A 17,685-nucleotide genomic window follows, 5' to 3' on the forward strand; every position below is an offset into this window, starting at 1 on the left:
AATTATTATTATTATTTGTGTGCTTTGTTTTGTTTTTACAGTGAGAACCATATGAATAAATGAATACAAATCTTTTTTTTTCAACCTGCTGCCATCCACACCTATATGACTGCAGTGTGTGGTGATATATGGCCAAAGACGAACACATTATGTTTCCCAGCTCCTCGAGAGCACAGATCCTGCCACTCTGCTGTCTCTCAAGGTTTCTCTCCGTCTACTCCGGCCGAACCAAGGTCAGCCGCTCCGCTGCAGGCTCCCTGCAGCCTTGAGCGGCTAACTGACCGGGAAATGTGTGTTCTCCTGTTCCACCACCTATGTGTCTTCGTGTCAATCAGTAAGATACAGAGCGGGGTTGTCGTTAAATGTTCCAGCAGGCTGCCGCTGGGACATTAGGTCACCCTAGTAGATTTCATCTGAAAACAAAGGACGTTCACTCAAGGCCAAGCATGGAAAACAGTAGAAAAGCGAAGGTTTCTGAGCAAATGTAAATCCAGTCAAGGGTCTCCAGGTACAAAATGTGGCCTAAAAGGAAGCATTTTGAATGGGTAAGGCTAGCACTTTTCCATCTTTTATAAAATACATTAAACATTGACATTTATATTTATTTGTATCAATGCTGAATAATGTAAGAAGTGTAGATGATCAGGTTCATAAAACTGTACTGTATATATTCATTTCTGTAACCACCATTTTGCACTACTATATATAAAAAAATATTTAAAACTGTTAGTCATAGCGTGTATACATCTACAGTTATAGTCATTCTATAAACACATTTGTAAATAATTTCATGCACTACTCTGTAAATATTTGTATATATTGGTTTTTCACCGCTTAAGCACTTCTGGTCGGATGCACTCCGCATTTTGTTGCCTTGTACTTGTGACAAGCTAAATCTAATCTAACCTAGAAAAATCTGTCGGGGTTTTTTGTTTTCACAGCCAGAATACATGACCAATGTAATTCACAAGGCTACAGAGTAAAAGCTTTTCTAAATTAAAGCAAATCACTGAATTCTACAGGAATTTAAGCCACAATGGTGAGAATGTATCTAAGGCCTTGGTTTTGATGTGAAATCTTGCAGCCTTGCCTCCATTGCCCTACGTGTTAAAAAGTCTTTGTGACAAGTAAATTACTTTATGAACCTATAATAGACACTTCAGTGCTTCGGCCTCCCTTCTAGTTTCACTGCTAAGATAATTAGAGAGATTTCTTTGTCTACATGTCGTTCCACCCTGCCTTTTGTGCTGTCAGTCTCTGTCCCAGCTCTTCTGTCACAGCTTCTCCTTCTCCACTTTCAGATATTTGCCCTTGGTCTTTATTTAGTTTACATGAATCAAAAAATATTTGCAAATTTATTGAGAACGGAACATAAATAATTTATGTGATTTGCCAAAACTAGATAAAGTTGGGGTTATGTGAATAAATGCAGGGAGAAATTCTGCTGCATGCAGCGTTACCTTCAGCTCTTTTAAACAATTCTGGTAAACAGCCTGTGCTGGAACAACAGGTCTGCTTTTCATTTGCCCAAGGTCTGCGGAAATCAGTTTGTTTGAATGTGCTCAGCACGGTCAGGCTTGGCATTGGGTGAATCATATTTATATGTGAACATTTGTGTTTAGATCTGAAAGGACTCGGCTCTTTTTAACATTTACCTGGAATGTTCAACCCTGATAAAAGCAGAAATACCAAACATGTGTCTTTGCAGCCTTGAGACTTCACATGGCTCAGACTGTACAGCGCTCAACCCCGTAAACACAGTTTCCTCCTGCGGGTTTTTTGTTTGGACAGGAAACAAGAAAGCTGATCAAACACTGACTCCAGAAGGCCACGGCCAAACCAATCTGGAATAGAGTTGCAAGTCTCTAAAAAGTTATTTAACATAGGTGGGAGGAGTAAATGTCAGTTTTGTGGATGCACTGGTTTGCAGCCCTGCGGGAAGCCTCATTTGTGTCTTCTGTGCAACATTTTCCCCAGATACGTCCGAGTCCCACGGCTCAGATATTCTAATCTCAAATGTGTCCTAGTCTCACAAATACTGTAAAACGTCCAGCCTCCATGATCCAGTTTACTGGCCTTCCCAAATGACATCATGGTCCCTGAGTAGCCGGTGACAGACGATAAGGAGCATTAACCGGATGAATAGATGGTGGCTGATACAGAAGGAGGAATATAAGACGCATAAGAATCAGAAGGTGTTAGTCATAGTGATGAGGCGTATTGAGTAAGGTGATAATGCTCCCCCCTTGTGACTGTTTATCAAACTGCAGAGTTTGCAGGAAATTCATGAGCGATTCAAAGTGTATGAAAAATTCGGAAAGTTCTGAAAAATTGCTAAACTGACTTATTTAGGGTTGCTGGTGGCACTGTTGCCTTGCAGTAAGAAGTTTCTGGTTTCAAATCCTGGCATGGGGTCTTACTGCATGGAGTTAGCATGTTCTTCCAGGGTTTTCTCAGGGTACTTGGGCTTCCTCCAATTGTCTAAAAACATCAGTTAGGTTAATTGGTTTCTCTGAAATTGCTCTTAGGTATGTGTGTGTGTGTGTGTGTGTGTGTGTGTGTGTGTGTGTGTGTGTGTGTGTGTGTGTGTGTTCCTGTCTTGGCATCACAGTGAGAACCATTTTCCCAATTTCACCATCAAATTGAGAACCGTTTGTACCAAAGTGAGGACATTTTGCTGGTCCTCACGACCTATTTTGCTAACGGTTAGGTTTAGGACGAAGGTGTGAATTGACTTTAGGTTAAGGTTAGGGTTAGGTAAGCACTGGTAATGGTTAGGTTTAGGGTTATTGTCAGGGTTAGGTCATAGAAAGGGTTGAAAATGACTGAAAATCAATGGAAGTCAATGGGAGTCAACAGATGGTCCTCACTACATATAGCAAAACAAGAGTGTGTGTGTGTGTGTGTGTGTGTGTGTGTATGGTTGTTTGTCCTGTGTGTCTCTGTGTTGCCCTGGCGACCTGTCCTCACCATGACTCCTACAAACATTCTGCTTGTCAGTGTGGTCAAATAGCTTAATCTTTGTCTCATCTGACCGTAAAAAATTTATTTAAGAGGCATGTGGTTGGTCCATGTGGAAAGCAGCAAATCTTTGTCGCGTTTGATGGTATTTGTTAAGGAGATGGGTTTTTCCTGTTTGTTGAGAGACGGCTCCATGCCAAAAAGCAAACAATTTAAATGATCTGTGCCTTTTCTAATGAGAAGATCCATACAGAACAATGCAAGGACCTTGCTGATGGCTACATAAAATGTGTTGTTTCTAAGCAACTTGCTAATGCACATTTATCTCAATATTTGCGGGGATGTATGTTAATGATGAGCCGATATGCATCCTGTGTGAATTAGGAAAATCTACAATAAATATAAAAGAAATCTTGTTTTAAAAAAATAACAAATTGTTTCCTGTATCCTCAGTTCACAAGAGGAAAAAGAACAGTTTAATTTCTTAACTAAATGCCAAAAATCAAGATTCAAACTTCTTATCAGAACTCTATCGGATACTTTATTATCATCGAGGCATTAGATTTATCCCGTATCCCGTAAACCATACAAGCAAACTCAAAAAAACAGTCGTTAGTCAAAAAAAGAAAATGTCGTCATTTATTTTCATTATATATTGTGCATATGCAGCATCTGGTCAAGACTTTAAAGACTGTGGTTTTAAAAACAACCATGTGGGAGTGCAGGCAGGGCACACGCATATGCGCATGATGCCTTTAAAGCACTGTTACTGTTACTGTTGTTTTTGTCTTTTTTCTATTTTTTAGAGTTATTTGTTCCATTGTTTTTTTTTTATAAGATGTAAATAATGTGCTATTGTTTTTTCAATCCTGCTCTATATTTCAAAGAGTGAAAGCCAGATGAAACGAGCCTGAGCAAAAGTTGCTGTTTGGCTTTAAATAATTAGTTTGACATAAGGGTGGAAACTAAATTTTGCTTTACTTCACCTCAAAATGATTTGTTTCTCGGACTGATTGTTTATACTGAATAGTTTTATCCATGCGCCTGGCAGGCCATGCTTTAAGTAGCAGTGGGGTGTTACAGACTGCGTTGTTCAGTCAGAGATGGATGCTTTCAAATGAAAAAAGGGAAATTCCAGTTTTAGTTCTCAGTTCCTGTTTATTGCCTGTTAGAAAGAGAAAACTGTACAAACGAAACACACTGATTGATTATTTACTTCTATTTTAGGTTTTTACCCTGAACATTCTTTTGAACAATAATAATCAAACTTAAGTGTAAAGAAGAACAGAAAGCAAGTTTTCTAGTTCGTGGTCATTCCCTCCGTGCTCTCTGTGAGCTGCTCCCTGGAGGCCTCATTTGAAATCTGTAGGAAGGGAGTGCTGATCTCACCCGACTGCAGGTCACTGGCTACCCGCAGCAAACAGCTCAGGACCATGTCCTTGGCCAGGCCGGCCTCTAGGTTCCCTTCCTTGCTAAGCTGTTGGGTAATCTGGTCTAGGCTGGTTAGAACAAACTCTGAGCCCAGCAGGGGGCAAATGTTGCTGGCATCACCATCTGAACCGGGAGCTCCCTCCCTCACCATGTTCTCAATCATGTACTGCTGGTATAGATCCAAGAGCTTCTGTTCCAGGTAATGATTCAAAAGGGAATTGGAGAAGGGGCCCTCATGACCCTGAAACAAAAAGCTGCGATCGCGGCCACTCGCCTGTCTCCAGTGGTTTGAACCTCTCCTGAGCAGGTTCTGCAGACCTCGCTGTCCTGGTGGAGAATCCTCCACCGCCGGTGGGACATCACATGACTGTAGGAAAGGCCTCACAGGTTGTGTTTCAACAACCCTCAAATCGGCATCATTGGCTGTGAGGGGCAGCACCTGCTCTCCTCCAATATGGAGGTCGCTGTAGTTTTGACAGATGCTCTGGCAGAAGGAGGGAACCAAGAAGGGGGCATCACCACTGTCAGAGTGAGCCTGGGCTGGAATTTCCACTTCTGCAGATATCTGCCTCCCTGTAAAGACGCCCTGGAAATGTGTGGTTGACAAGGGAGAGATGTACAGGTTGACTGAGGTCCTCAAGCTCTCTGTGCCATCTGTTTCCTTCAAGGAGCTGTGATGAACGAGCGGAGCAGGTCTGGAGGTGGTTGGTGTGAGGGAGGTCCTAGGGGGCCCAACAGCAAAGGGGAAAGTCTTTTGAGGAGGCAGCGAGTCCACCTCCTCCATCTCACCATAGGTCATGCTCAGCAGTCTACCTTCACACAGCATTGCTGGAAGAAACAGTAAACACTCAGAAGAAAGAAGCAAAAACATTAACCTGTTTTCAACAGCCTGTTTGAAATACAGCCAACTACACAATTAAATGACTAAAACGAAAACCTGTATCATCTGTGGAAAAAAGATGCTGTGCCTTCAGAAGTATGCATACTCCTTGAACTTTTTACGTTTTCTCAGGTTATAACGAGAAGCTTCATAATCTCAGTATAAACACAGCTTGTCTGATTCAAAGGATTTGTGGGTTTGTTGGAGAACATTAGTGACCACCAGACGGGTCAGGGATAAAGCTGTAGAGAAGTTTAATTCAGAGTTACTGTAGGTAGTTTTATGGGACTTGAGTCAGGTTTTAGTATCAAGACTCCTGCATGCCGAGGATGAAAAGATGGGAGGGGTGAGGAAAAAAAAGTGTGACAAAAGTATTCCAGTGCAAACATTTGGATGTTTTTCTGTCTGTGCAACATCCAAAAAGAAAGAAAGAAAGAATGCTAAGGGAGTTATTTCTTCCACTTCCACCTGCCCCCTTCGCTCACTTTGTTTGCAGCTAATGCAATGATAGTTAACATTTAACTGGGTTTATGCACTCTACCGCCAACGGAAAAAGTGAGATGCACCAGTGCAACCAGTTAGTCTGCAGCCTTCTTGTAGGTTAGGTTGCTAAAGAGTGCCACAAGAAGATCTTATTTAAACAATAGCAGTAACAGAAATGGTCTCACATTGGTTTGACCTAAGTCTTGGACTTGGTCCCCCCTTCCTCAGAGCCTCGGCCTTGTCCTGATCTTGGATTAAGTGCTCTGCACTACAACACTCAGGTTGGATCATAGGAAGAAATCAAAAAGATGGCAAGAAGAAAGCCATTGTTGAAAGAAAGCTATAAGAAATTTTGCCCTCCATGCAAAGTGCTGTGTGGAGGAAAATAAACACTGAACACAACATCTGCATAGTGACATGGTTGTGTTAGCATGCATGCCGGAGGGATGCATTTTCTTCAGTAGGAATAGGGAAATAGAAACAATTTCATATTTAAATGTTTTATTTGTTTAGGGGTATCAGAGTGAAAGACGCAAAATACATACCGCACTACAGATTTTGATATGCTACATTTTGAAAACCATCCACAGTATAATTATGCTCTACTTTTTGTTTGTGAGTCACATAAGACCCAACTAACATAAAAAGAAATGTGTGTTGTGTTGTGATTAAATATAAAAAGGTAAGCGGGTATGGATATTTTTACAAGGGAATGTATATGTCCAATTTAAGATGAAATGTCATTGCTTTAGCAGTTAAAATGTTTTACCTCCAAAAAGCTAAACCTAAAAAGGATAAACATGCTAACAATTACAACAAAAAAATCAAAACCAACCATCTTCCTACCTTGAACAGGAGTCAAACTTCAAATCTGGAAATCTGCTTACAGCTTGTTTGGGAATCCTAGATGATGCTCTACGTCTTTCCCCTTAAAGCTTGCAGTAGTTTTTGGAAATTTTTGAAAAGAAATCTTGAAGATTTTTAGAAGCTTTGTGTTCTTCTCAGTCAGTGTAAATATGTCAGCATGTATATGAACGCTGTTTTATGCTATCTGTTAGAGGAAGTGGGACCACCGGCTTCTTTCACTCACACCTCACTTCCTGAAATCTGGCTTCAGTGCAGCGCTCAACTCAGTATCTCTAAAAATTGTCCAGGGTTAACATAAATAAATGATGCATGACCTTCTTTTATAGACACTTTGCTTGTTTCCTTGTCACAACTTATTATTTACTTAGCTCTCTCTGCATTTGGTTTTGCTTCATCACAGCAAGTTGAAGCTTCCAACAATTAAAGAAATAAACAAACATGTGAGCTGTGGAAAGAAATCACAGATGTTCTGTTCATGTTGAAAGGAAACGGGTGTTTAATAGCAGAAGAAAGTCAAATCGACAATGATATTATCACGAAATTAGTGGTTGCAGATATTAATTCCTCTTTTCGTTTTCTAAAAAGGTGACCGGTTCCAATGTAAATCTGGGTGTTTGAATTTCCAGCTTGTTATCCTGACCATTTATAGTTTAATTAAAATTAAAAATGTTCTTCTCCTGTTAACGTGTCTTCACTGCAAAAGAAGAGTGTGACTTCATACAAGTTTTAAGTAACTGTTTCCATCTGGAAACATTGCTTTTTGGACCTTAAAATATGCCCATAATGCAGTCCATAAATTATCTTTCTGCTCACATCACAATGTCCTCTCAATACCAAGCATTGTTCTGGTGAAAAGTTTACATGCACTCATTATTCACTCATTACAATTGTCATTTAGATATTTAGTATTTAATGATGCATTCTAGCTGCAACTCTTTCCAGATTGAAATAGTAAAACAACATTTAACAACTTTTAAAATTTTAAAAACAAAAAATCAGTGCTCAAGTTCAATTTTTTGGGAGTTTTCACAGTTACACACGTAGACATTTTATGTACAGACTCAAAAATATACAGAAACAACCTCAACAATATTGGTGTATTGTCCCTTAGGGGGCTGCAAAGAAACCTCACACTTTCTAAAGCCATCAAAAAGTTTCTGACATGATTTTTGCTCAATATTTGACCAGTCTTATTGGCATCATTGCTAAAGCTCATTTAAACTGGATGGTTTCTTGACCTGCTTTTAAACCGGCTTTCAGAAGTTTGTTGTTACTGTACTTTATCCAGTCCAAAGTAAGTTTAAATGCTCGCCTTGTTTGAGATTATTGTTGGTTGGAACAGCTAAATGTGTCAGAGATTCTTAAGTCCCTCTAGCTGATCGTTTTAAGGTGAGGTTAAATAATTTGAAAGTAGCTCTCCTTCTTCATGATTCCATCCACTCTGTGCAATGCATCAATACCACTGGGAGTGAAACAGCCCCACAGTATCATACCATCACTACCATGCTTGACAGTGGGCACAGTGTTCTTCAGTTTGAAAGTCTGACTTTAACCCCTGCAAATGTTTTTTTTTTTTTTTTTTGTCACTGTGGTGAAGTAGCTCAATCATGGTCTCTTCTCACTGGAAAACTCTTTTCCAGAAGGCATTGGGCTCGTCCATGTGGGTGCTGCAAACTTTGGAGCTCAGCATAGTTTTTGATTTACACCCCCTAAGACTAGTGTTAACATAAAAGTGAAACATTGTGGATTACAAATTTATTATCATTGCAATATCACTGCATACAATATCAATATTGCAAAGAAATTGCAACTGCAATAAATATATGGACACTCATATAAATGTCATGCATTCATGTTTTCTGTGCTAGTAATATATTTGTTAATGCTTTAGGAAACAGTAATTATTCTTATTGCCATGTACTTAGGTTTTATTATTGCCAAAACAACAGCTGCAGCCAGATGCAAGTTATTCAATAAAACTAGGATGTTGGAAGGGAAATAATAGATGTAACAGTCCCTGGAAAGTCAGGTTTGCAGTGAACCAAAAGTAGAAATACATTATCACTGTTTGGTGAAGTGTTTATTTATTACAAACCACATAGTTATCCATCATTATCAGATATTGCATGGTTTCCTACAGTCCTGTAGCCCTAAATTGGACAGTGATACTGGTGTTCCATCAAGTTTGATTTTTAGTGGTGGTTGTTTTTTTTAAATATATTTTTTCAGCACTAGTGGCCTTTATTTTTATTTTTTGACAGTAGGCAGACAGGAAGGAGGGGTAGAGAGAGGGGAAGACAGTTGGCAAATGTCGCCAGGTCTGGGACTCGAACCCGGGACGGCCGCTTCGAGGACTGTAGCCTCCGTATATGGTCGCACGCTTAACCCCAACACCATCAGCGCCGCGTGGTGGTTGGTTTTTTTCTGAACAATTCCCTGTCGTCTGGGGGAGATAGTGTGCGTCAGATGGTCAAAGCTAGAACAGAACCCGATGACCCGGGAGGATAATGATCCCAGACATACAGAACAGCTGGTTTTGTATTAGATAAATCAAATTTTCGGAATCGGCATCAACGTCAACATTATTGACAATTTATAAACTATGTGTAAAAGCTAACTCCAAGCCAATCAATTGAAATGAACTCTACCAATTCAGCGAAGAAGAGGGGTCAAATATCACAGCCAGGGTTATACAAAAAGCTTGCTAATGACTGCAAGTGAGTGAATAAAGTTAGGTTTTTAGGTTCACACTGTCAGGATCTGGAGTCATCTGCTGCCTGCTGCTAACACCTTTCCAACACTAGGTGCCGCCAGTAGGAGAGTCCTGAGGCGACAGGTGTTGCGCATCTATTCATCAGCTGAGAAGCATAAAGAGGATGGTTGCCAACACTTCGTCGCCTGAGTGTTTTGCCCCCGTGGTAATCTTCTGGCCAGCTCCGAAAAACTTTGCAAGAATTGCTGTGAAGGATGTTTTGAAGTATTTTCTCTGTGTGAAATTTAACTTATCTTGTTACCTGTTCCAGGTGCGATTTCTGCCTGACCTGTCCCAGTCCTCCATTGTGGTACTGGCTATTTCCTGGAATTGGACTGAACCTGACTCTTATCCTCTCCCTGGCGGTTTCCCTGGAGTCTCCAGTAAGAGAATGTTTCAGTTGGGTCATGTTCTGAGGTTCAGCCACTAATCATTTCTCTTTGTGTTCTTTCAGTGACGGGAGATTAGATTCGCCGCTTCTGTTGTGCTTGACCAAGTTTTCAATAAACTTCTTTATTTAACAAGTTCTCTGAGTGTCTCTGCATGTGGGTTAAGTCGGCTGTAAAAATCATGACACACACATACAGTACATGTAAACCCTCAGAGAAATTTGGATAAATGTCCCTGAGAAATTGCACCTCAAACTTCAGGGGACTTAAAAAATCCACAACAAATTCAAACTTGCGCCCCAAATTCTTTGGTTCAAAATGATTAAAATTATTATGTTATGATGATCATTCCACCCTGGAAAATAAATTAACTTTAGTCTCAAAACTCCAAAATAATTATCTTGAGTGTATGTAAAGTTCTCACCTGAACTGCATCTTTCACCAAAATCAGGGACATAGTGAAAGTGACTGATCCTGTCAGGCTGTGGGGGTTTCCCAACATAAAAGACCCTTCTTTACATGAGTATTAGTATCAGTTTAACCCTTTTGCATACTTCCTCTGCTTGAGACAGAGGAGCCTAACAACATTAGATGATCAAACCAAGAGGAAATTGTTTTATTAATAATTAAGAGAGGAAACACTATACATAAATAACATCACCTAGATTTCAAAGTTTGCTAAATGTTCGGGACAGTCACTCTGAACATAAAGCTTATTGTTTTTACATTAAGCTCCAAATTAAAATAAAAAAGCAAGGAATTGCTTCTATATTGGGTTAAGTAGTGATTATCCTCCGATTTATCTATAATACATAGACAGACGGATTCATAAGTGGTAGAACAAAAGGTCTAGAGTCTGTTGGTTAGTTTGTCTTGGTCTGCAGCTGGTAATAATACCTGTCAGGCATGCAGCAGCTCAGTGTAATGATAACACCAAGTGTAGAGTTACCAGCCCGATTCTGCAGCAGTGTTGCTGAGCAACATCAGATAACTTTAAAGACTAGCCCAGATCAAGTTAGCCACCTGTTCTCAGATCTGGTTTTCATTTGGCAGCTTCAGCACCCCGGATAGAGACTGGGCCCAGTAAACAGCTCAGTCAGGGTCGACAATTAGTTTTATGTGCTTGTTTTCTTGGAGGAGTCAGAATGACTTGAAATAAGGAGAGAAGATGCACACAAATTGAGCAACATAAGAGCAGGTCTGTAAGCATGTCAGAGTCCTTTTAGAGGAATGTTCAGGAAGCTCAATAATGCGTTCCGACCCAACCATCATCGAACCAGAGGCCGGGATGACGTTAGGCTTCAGGACAACTATCACAACGCCTGCACGGTCCGACTGGTCCGCAGCACCTCGATGCTGGTGGTGGGGGAGAAAAGTCACTCCTCCGAAGGGTCAACTCTGAAACGGAGCAAGAGCAGTGTGAGCATCGAGTCGACTCTGTACTATTATCAAAGACAAGAGGACAGGATTTGGCTGTACTCACAGAACCAGAACTGTCTGGAGTACCTGGAGGCACTGGTGGCTTTGAGGAGGCAGTATACTAAGAGTGTTAGTGACCTGAAGAGCAATGATGCCAGGGCTGAAATATTTCCAAAGAAGAAACCCGCACCTTCACCTCCAAAGCTGGAGGAGCCGGTAAGATGGATTAATACTGGGCCATAGTGGCCCTTGTCACACTCGAACCCCAAATGCAATGTCTTTTATTTGGATTTCGTGAGACAGTGCTTAATTGTTAGGTGGAAGGAAAATTATTAAAGTTTTTTTTTGCTTTTTTACAAAACATCTGAATAGTGTGGAAGCATTTTTGTTCATACTTCTTTTTGGATATTTGTCTACCAGCTTTACACATCAAGAGAAAGATGTTTTTGTCCATTCTTCTCAGCTTAGTCACATTTACGCAGAGCTTGCCAAAAATTCTCCATCGAATTCAGGTCTGCACTTTGACTAGACCATTCCAACACATGAATTTGTTTTGACCTAAAACATTCTAATGCAGCTCTGGCTGTATGTTTAGGATCATTGTCCTCCTGTAAGGTGGACCTCTGTCTGAAGTCCTCTCCAGCCTCTAACAGGTTTTCTTTAAAGATGTCCTGTATTTAGTTCCATCAATGTTGCCAGCTTCTCTGAGTACTCCCCTTGACAGTTGTGCCATACTCTTTCCATTTTAGGTTGATAGACTAAACAGAGCTCTTTGAGATGTTCAAAGCTTGGGATATTGTTTTACAACCTAACCCTGCTTTAAACTTCTACACAACTTAATCTACCACCGCTGCTGTATTGCTTTGTTTTCATGATGCTGTTTCTTTACTCGAGTTCTCTAAGGCTGTCACAGATGTATTTATTCTAAGATTATATTACACTCAGGTGGACTATATTGACTAATTAGGGGCTTCTGAAGGCGGATGGTTCGACAAGATGTTTTTTGGCACTATTGGCCTTTATTGAACAGTAGCTTGACAGCAAAGAGGGTCAAGAGAGAAGGGGAGTTTAGTTTAGAACAACCACATCGAGGACTATATCCTCTGCTCATGGTGCGCCTGCTCTAGCAACTGAGCAAAAAAGCGCCCAGTTAGCTAGATTTTATTTGAGGGCATCTGAGTAAAGATAGCTGAATACAAATGAACGCAACACTTTTCTTTTTTTGTAAACATTTTGAAAACCTTGTATCCTTTTTCTCATACTTCATAATTATGCACTACTTTGTTTTGGTTGTGAAAAGTTCAAAGGGCATGAATACTTGCATATTGAAGGAAAGAGTCAAAAGGAATTATTCTTCTACTGTCAACCACAGATATCAGGAGCCAAACCATCAAGACCTTCAGTCTCCACAGAGGAGGATACTCTGCAGTTCTTTGACGAGGTTATCGCCAGCTGTGACAGCGAACTTCTGCGTAAACCCTACAGGGACAATGGCCACGCAGATGTGGACTTCATAGGTGAGTAAGAAAGAGGCCAAACCTGGGAATGATTGAATGTGAGCAATTATTTAGACAAAATGAAACCAGTTTCAGAAATAAAGTCAACTTGTCTGTGCTGGATGTTTTAGATTTTAAAGTTAAACCAAAGAGACAATATTCTTAAGTCGACTTAGAAAATGAGACATGGACTGCCTGCATCATTCTTTACTTTAATTCCAAATGGTCCTGTATATACTGTAGCGTAGGTAAAGAGATTTTAGAAATAAAATGTCTCTGATTGTGTCCAAGCAGACATAATAAAATATTGATTTCACATTAAAGCACAAATTCTTACTTTAACAAAGTCGAGGTGAACTTGAGGAACAAACCGTTTACATTGCATTGCATATGCTTGCATTACCACTACAGGCTTGTCCCTGTGATTTTACTTTGTGATTACATAAAGGAATTTCTGGAATTGAAGTGTTCCTGTAAGCAGAGCGTACAGTTTAACAATATGTATATACAAAGCATTGAGATGTTAGTAATTGTTTTGACTAATTTCTTCTAAGCAGACTGACATCTCTACAATATCAGCTGCAGGGTACTTGCTGGGCTTCACTAATTATACACTTCGGGTCTAAACAGCCAAAGTAGGATAAAGCAGGACAATTTGTTTCCATTACAATATAAATTTCAAAAACAAATCTGACATAATTTTAAGCATTTTGTTAACCTCCATGATGTGCATTTCATGTTAAATCCTCAGATAAGATTTTATTCTCAATAAAATATTGTCCAAATCTTCACATATCAGTTATTTCTAACACTGTATCAGATAGTATGCTATCTTATGAGAGGCTTAAGCTGTTTTAAATGCCTTGTGGTTGGAATATTTAAATACTAGTAAATAGTTTTTGCAAGGAAACCGAAGGTATTATTCATAATCCTGATAAATAAAGAGAATCCATCGAGGTCAGATAGCAAAACTAAGAAGTGGATCCAGCCATTCTTTGAGTTATAATGAGACCTGTGTGCATAATTTGGAAGATACAAACATGGTCCCAGCTCTGTGAGGCAGGCTTATTTTTCAGGTATGTGACCTTGCCTCATTAAAGCTTTTTGTTGTTGAAAATAACGCTGAAGGATTTCATCATGAATACCTGAAGAATCTGGTTATGCACTACAATAATACAGAATCAACAATTTAATTTTTTGTTGTTGATTTCACAATATTTAAGTTAGGTTAAAGTCTGTGTTGCAAGTTTCTGGCACAATTTCAGAGTTTGTTTTCTAGTTTTTAGCTTTGTGTGTGTTTTACAATGAATCTGGAACAGACAATGGTTTCTGACATTTTTGTTCACAGCACTGGCACCCTGTTAAAGATTTGTTAAACACCTCAAAAATAAAGTAATCCTTTACACCAGCAGAATATTACAATATGAAAAACAAAAATCCAAACTTTAATTTAAGTGAATTTATTCTGTTGGGAGAAAAAAGAAATTTCACATTAAGAAAGCGCCACCAGTGAGTTCATTTCAAAATCAGTGGTGGCACAATTAATGGCATCCCTACACATCCCTATAAAAACAGACTAACAGAAGCATTTTTTTTTTTTATTAATGCTTAACTGTTTTTTACATTGATCAGATTTTCATGGAACGTCTGATTAGCAATCCTTGACTTTGTGTTTTCCTAGGGGTATAAATTGAAACAGAGGGTCATTTCTTTCAGCCTCTGGCCTCTAAACTGGACGAGGTCCCATATTTTTCTTGCCACACACAATGATGAAGACAGTTAGTTTTAAAATAAATCTCCTAAGTTCACTGTGAGGACTGCAGGAAGGGGCAACATCTCGGACATCTTTATGTTCTGTCCTAACACAAATGTAAACAAGGGGAGTTTGCTAAACTCTATTGAGACTTCAATTGGAACCTTGGTCTCATGAGATTTGAGCTTTTTGGCAAAAAACCACTCCAGGTAGGTTTGGTGTAGAACCAAGGATGAATATGTGGGAAAGTACCTCATGCCGACTATTAAGTACGGTGGAGGATCCGCGATGCTGTGGGCCTGTTTCTCTTCCAAAGTCCCCAGGAACCTTGTTAGACCTCATGGCATCATGAACTCTTTAAAATACCAGAATATTTTAAAAATCTAATGGTTCCAAAACATATGGCCAAATCAACACACAACTGGTTCTGCTTTCTTCCTTGGCCATCTCAGTCCTATAGAAAACCTCCAGTCTGAACTGAATAGAAAAGAGCATTAAAGAGAAGAGCATTCAGGACTCTGGAAGATCTACAGAAATTGCTGAAAAAGTGATGGTCAAAGAATCCTCTTTGTCATTGAAGACTAAGGGTTGCTTTCTGGCAAAAGGGATCGCACAAAGTTTTGAAAACAGGGGGTCTCAGTAATTGTGTCTGAGTGATTTTGTTGAAGACAGTAATTCCCTAAAACTGTATTTTTTCTCCCTCCTAATAAATGTACTCAAGTTAAAGTTAGCATTTTTCTAAAAATTTCAGTGAAAGATTATGCTGCAGCACCAGATCTTCTGCTGGATCTATGTTAATATGAGGATCAACAAGCTCCTCAGCATCATCGGGATTTTCCAGTATCCAAACCTGTCAATAAAGTTTTCTCTGCTGCATAATCTTTGCCATGTTTACTGAGGGTTCCAATAAATATGTCAAGCACTGTACATTTTTATATTTAATTAAAACTGCACTGTTTTAGTGGCCTCTAACTAAAGTCAGATCCTATGTTTTCCAAACTGTAAACCGTCAACCAGTTTCAGTCTACTCTCATGCTTTCCCTCTCTGCTGTCCTGAAATAGTGGCCTCCAGCTCAGCTGAGCACGACCTCCACTCCAACTGGGTGTTGAGGGTTCCGCGGGTCACAGACAACTCCGAACACAAAGCGGTTCCCAACTGTGCCAATGAAAGAGCCTCAAAGAAGAAGAAGGACCAGGTCGGTTCCACAAGCAGCAGACTACGACTTCAGAGGAACCCGATCCACCTGCCCAAAGTGGTGGCCAGTGCCTTCCAGACGCTGCGCTTTAAGCCCAAATTAAAAAAGCAGTGAAGCTTAAATAGACATTTGAAACCAGCCGCACTGCCAGACTGTTACTAGACTGTTACACACCAACACTACAGCATTTTACAGTGGCTCGCAAAAGTATTCATACTCCTTGAACTTTTTCACGTTTTGTCCCATTAAAACCGCAAACTTCGATGTATTTTAGATTTTATCTGGCAGCATAAAGTAGTGCATAATTATGAAATGGAAGGAAAATTGATTCATAAATTCCTGAACTTTATAATAATAATAATAAATAAATTTTAGGGGCCCTGACTTATCCCCCTTTAACCTGATATTTCTAAGTAAAATCCAAAAACAATAGCCCAAGCTATGAACATGGCAAAACGTACGACACTACTGCAAACCCACCAAGACATGGCTGTCTACCTAAACTGCCAGGCTGGGCCAAAAGAGCATTAATAAGAGTTGCAGCCAAGAAGACCATGATAACTCTGGAGAGATCCAAAGCTCAAATGTAAGAGACTGTTGAAGACAACTAGTAATCTTACACCACAAATCTGGCCATTATGGAAGAAGAGTGGTAAGGAGAGACCCATTGTTGAAAGAGTTCTATTTTCAGTTTGCTATAAACTATTTAGGAGACACAAACATGTGGAAGAAGGTGCTCTGTTCAGATGAGATCAAAACTGAACTTCTTGGCCTAGATGCAAAACGCAAAGAGCAAAAGAAAACAAAAAACGTCTACTGCACATGACCCTGAATCTGCGTTGTGAAACATGGTGTGGCAACATCATGTTGTGGAGATGCTTTTCTTTAGCTGGGACAAGCTCAGCCAGTAGGCAATAATTGAGTGATTTACAGAAATAAAGTTGAAAATTGATGTCCACAGATATTGTCCATCCAATTTGAATGAGCCTTAGCTGGTTTTGCAAAGCCGAATAGGAAGAAATGACAGGCTTTAGATGTGCAACGCTGATGGAGACATGTCCTGAAAGACATGCAGCTGTAATTGTAGTGGAAAGTAGTTCAACAGAGAATCGACTGGAGTGGTTGAAACAAATGTATATCAGACTTTTTACATTTATATGTGATGTATCTGATATTTCACCAAAAATCTAAAGAAAACACATTAACATTTGTGGTTTTAGAAAACTGGGTGCAGACACATTTTCGTGGTAATAAGTGTGTACAACAAAATAAACACTGAATCTTCCCCAAGTTATAAATGGGACACCTTACTTAACATAAACCTGAAACTGAAGCTGTAAATAAGATTTTTTTATATCTTGCTGTATGAATGTTTCACAACAGTTTAACCTTCTACTGTCTGTAATATCAGATGTACTATAGAGCACGAAAATAAGGGATGGTTCTGCAGTGGTCTAACTTAAAATTTTTAAAAAGGTCTCAGTTTCTTCTGACATCTCGAGATCACGTTGGCCAAAAGGTTAATAGAATTTCTTTCAAAAAGCCTTTTGAACTGAACTGAGTAAGATTGATGTTTAATACTGTGGCGGATGTGGAGGTTTGGCTGATTACAGTTTAAAGTCCAGACCTGAGACTTTCTGCTTCTTTGAGGTATCAAAAGCAATTTTTGAAAAGCAACGACTCCTTTCAAGTTCAGTGTCAGAGACTGCTACATAAATTAATGTTTTGTTTGAGAGGTGGACCCAGCGAGGCCAAGTTCAAGGCCCCCTGGCTATGAGAAAAGCTTTAAACCACCTCGACCTTAGAGTAATAATCCATGCTAAAGGTATACAGGTCTCACACAAGAAGGGTGAAAGAATAAATCTGAAAAGCTTAAATACTATCCAGAGTTATTGACTTATCTGGTTCTTTTTAACTATGTTCTCACATACTTGTCTTTCACTCTTCTGATACATTTATAACAGAAAGAATAGGTTAGATTCAATTTTCAAAACTCAAACTTTTCTAGAGTTGTCAGTCTTTTTCCATCCAATCTTCCAGGTATAAAAAGCCCCTTAC

At 39.5% G+C, this 17,685-nt stretch overlaps 2 protein-coding genes and 1 long non-coding RNA gene across 3 annotated transcripts; 2 read left to right on the forward strand and 1 right to left on the reverse strand.

Annotated features, from left to right (window-relative positions):
• The first annotated feature begins 235 nt into the window (after positions 1-235).
• LOC124871758 lies at positions 236-9,895 on the forward strand. The gene is made up of 3 exons (XR_007039107.1): positions 236-545; positions 9,646-9,757; positions 9,829-9,895. It is a non-coding gene; the product is annotated as an uncharacterized LOC124871758 (long non-coding RNA).
• LOC124871757 (TLR adapter interacting with SLC15A4 on the lysosome) lies at positions 4,100-6,786 on the reverse strand. Its single transcript, XM_047371287.1, has 2 exons — positions 6,602-6,786; positions 4,100-5,220 (listed from the first exon to the last, which is right to left on the reverse strand). Exon 2 carries the CDS (start codon positions 5,216-5,218, stop codon positions 4,262-4,264), a length of 957 nt encoding a protein of 318 aa, XP_047227243.1. The 5' UTR covers positions 5,219-5,220; positions 6,602-6,786; the 3' UTR covers positions 4,100-4,261.
• Positions 9,896-10,377: 482 nt separating the features above from the next.
• On the forward strand, positions 10,378-17,625 carry LOC124871685 (uncharacterized protein C13orf42). Its single transcript, XM_047371155.1, has 3 exons — positions 10,378-11,398; positions 12,555-12,699; positions 15,494-17,625. The coding sequence occupies exons 1-3, from the start codon at positions 10,994-10,996 to the stop codon at positions 15,739-15,741; spliced, it is 798 nt and encodes a 265-aa protein (XP_047227111.1). The 5' UTR covers positions 10,378-10,993; the 3' UTR covers positions 15,742-17,625.
• The last annotated feature ends 60 nt before the right edge of the window (positions 17,626-17,685 follow it).

Source organism: Girardinichthys multiradiatus, chromosome 7 (assembly GCF_021462225.1).
Source record: "Girardinichthys multiradiatus isolate DD_20200921_A chromosome 7, DD_fGirMul_XY1, whole genome shotgun sequence".
NCBI lineage: Eukaryota > Metazoa > Chordata > Actinopteri > Cyprinodontiformes > Goodeidae > Girardinichthys > Girardinichthys multiradiatus.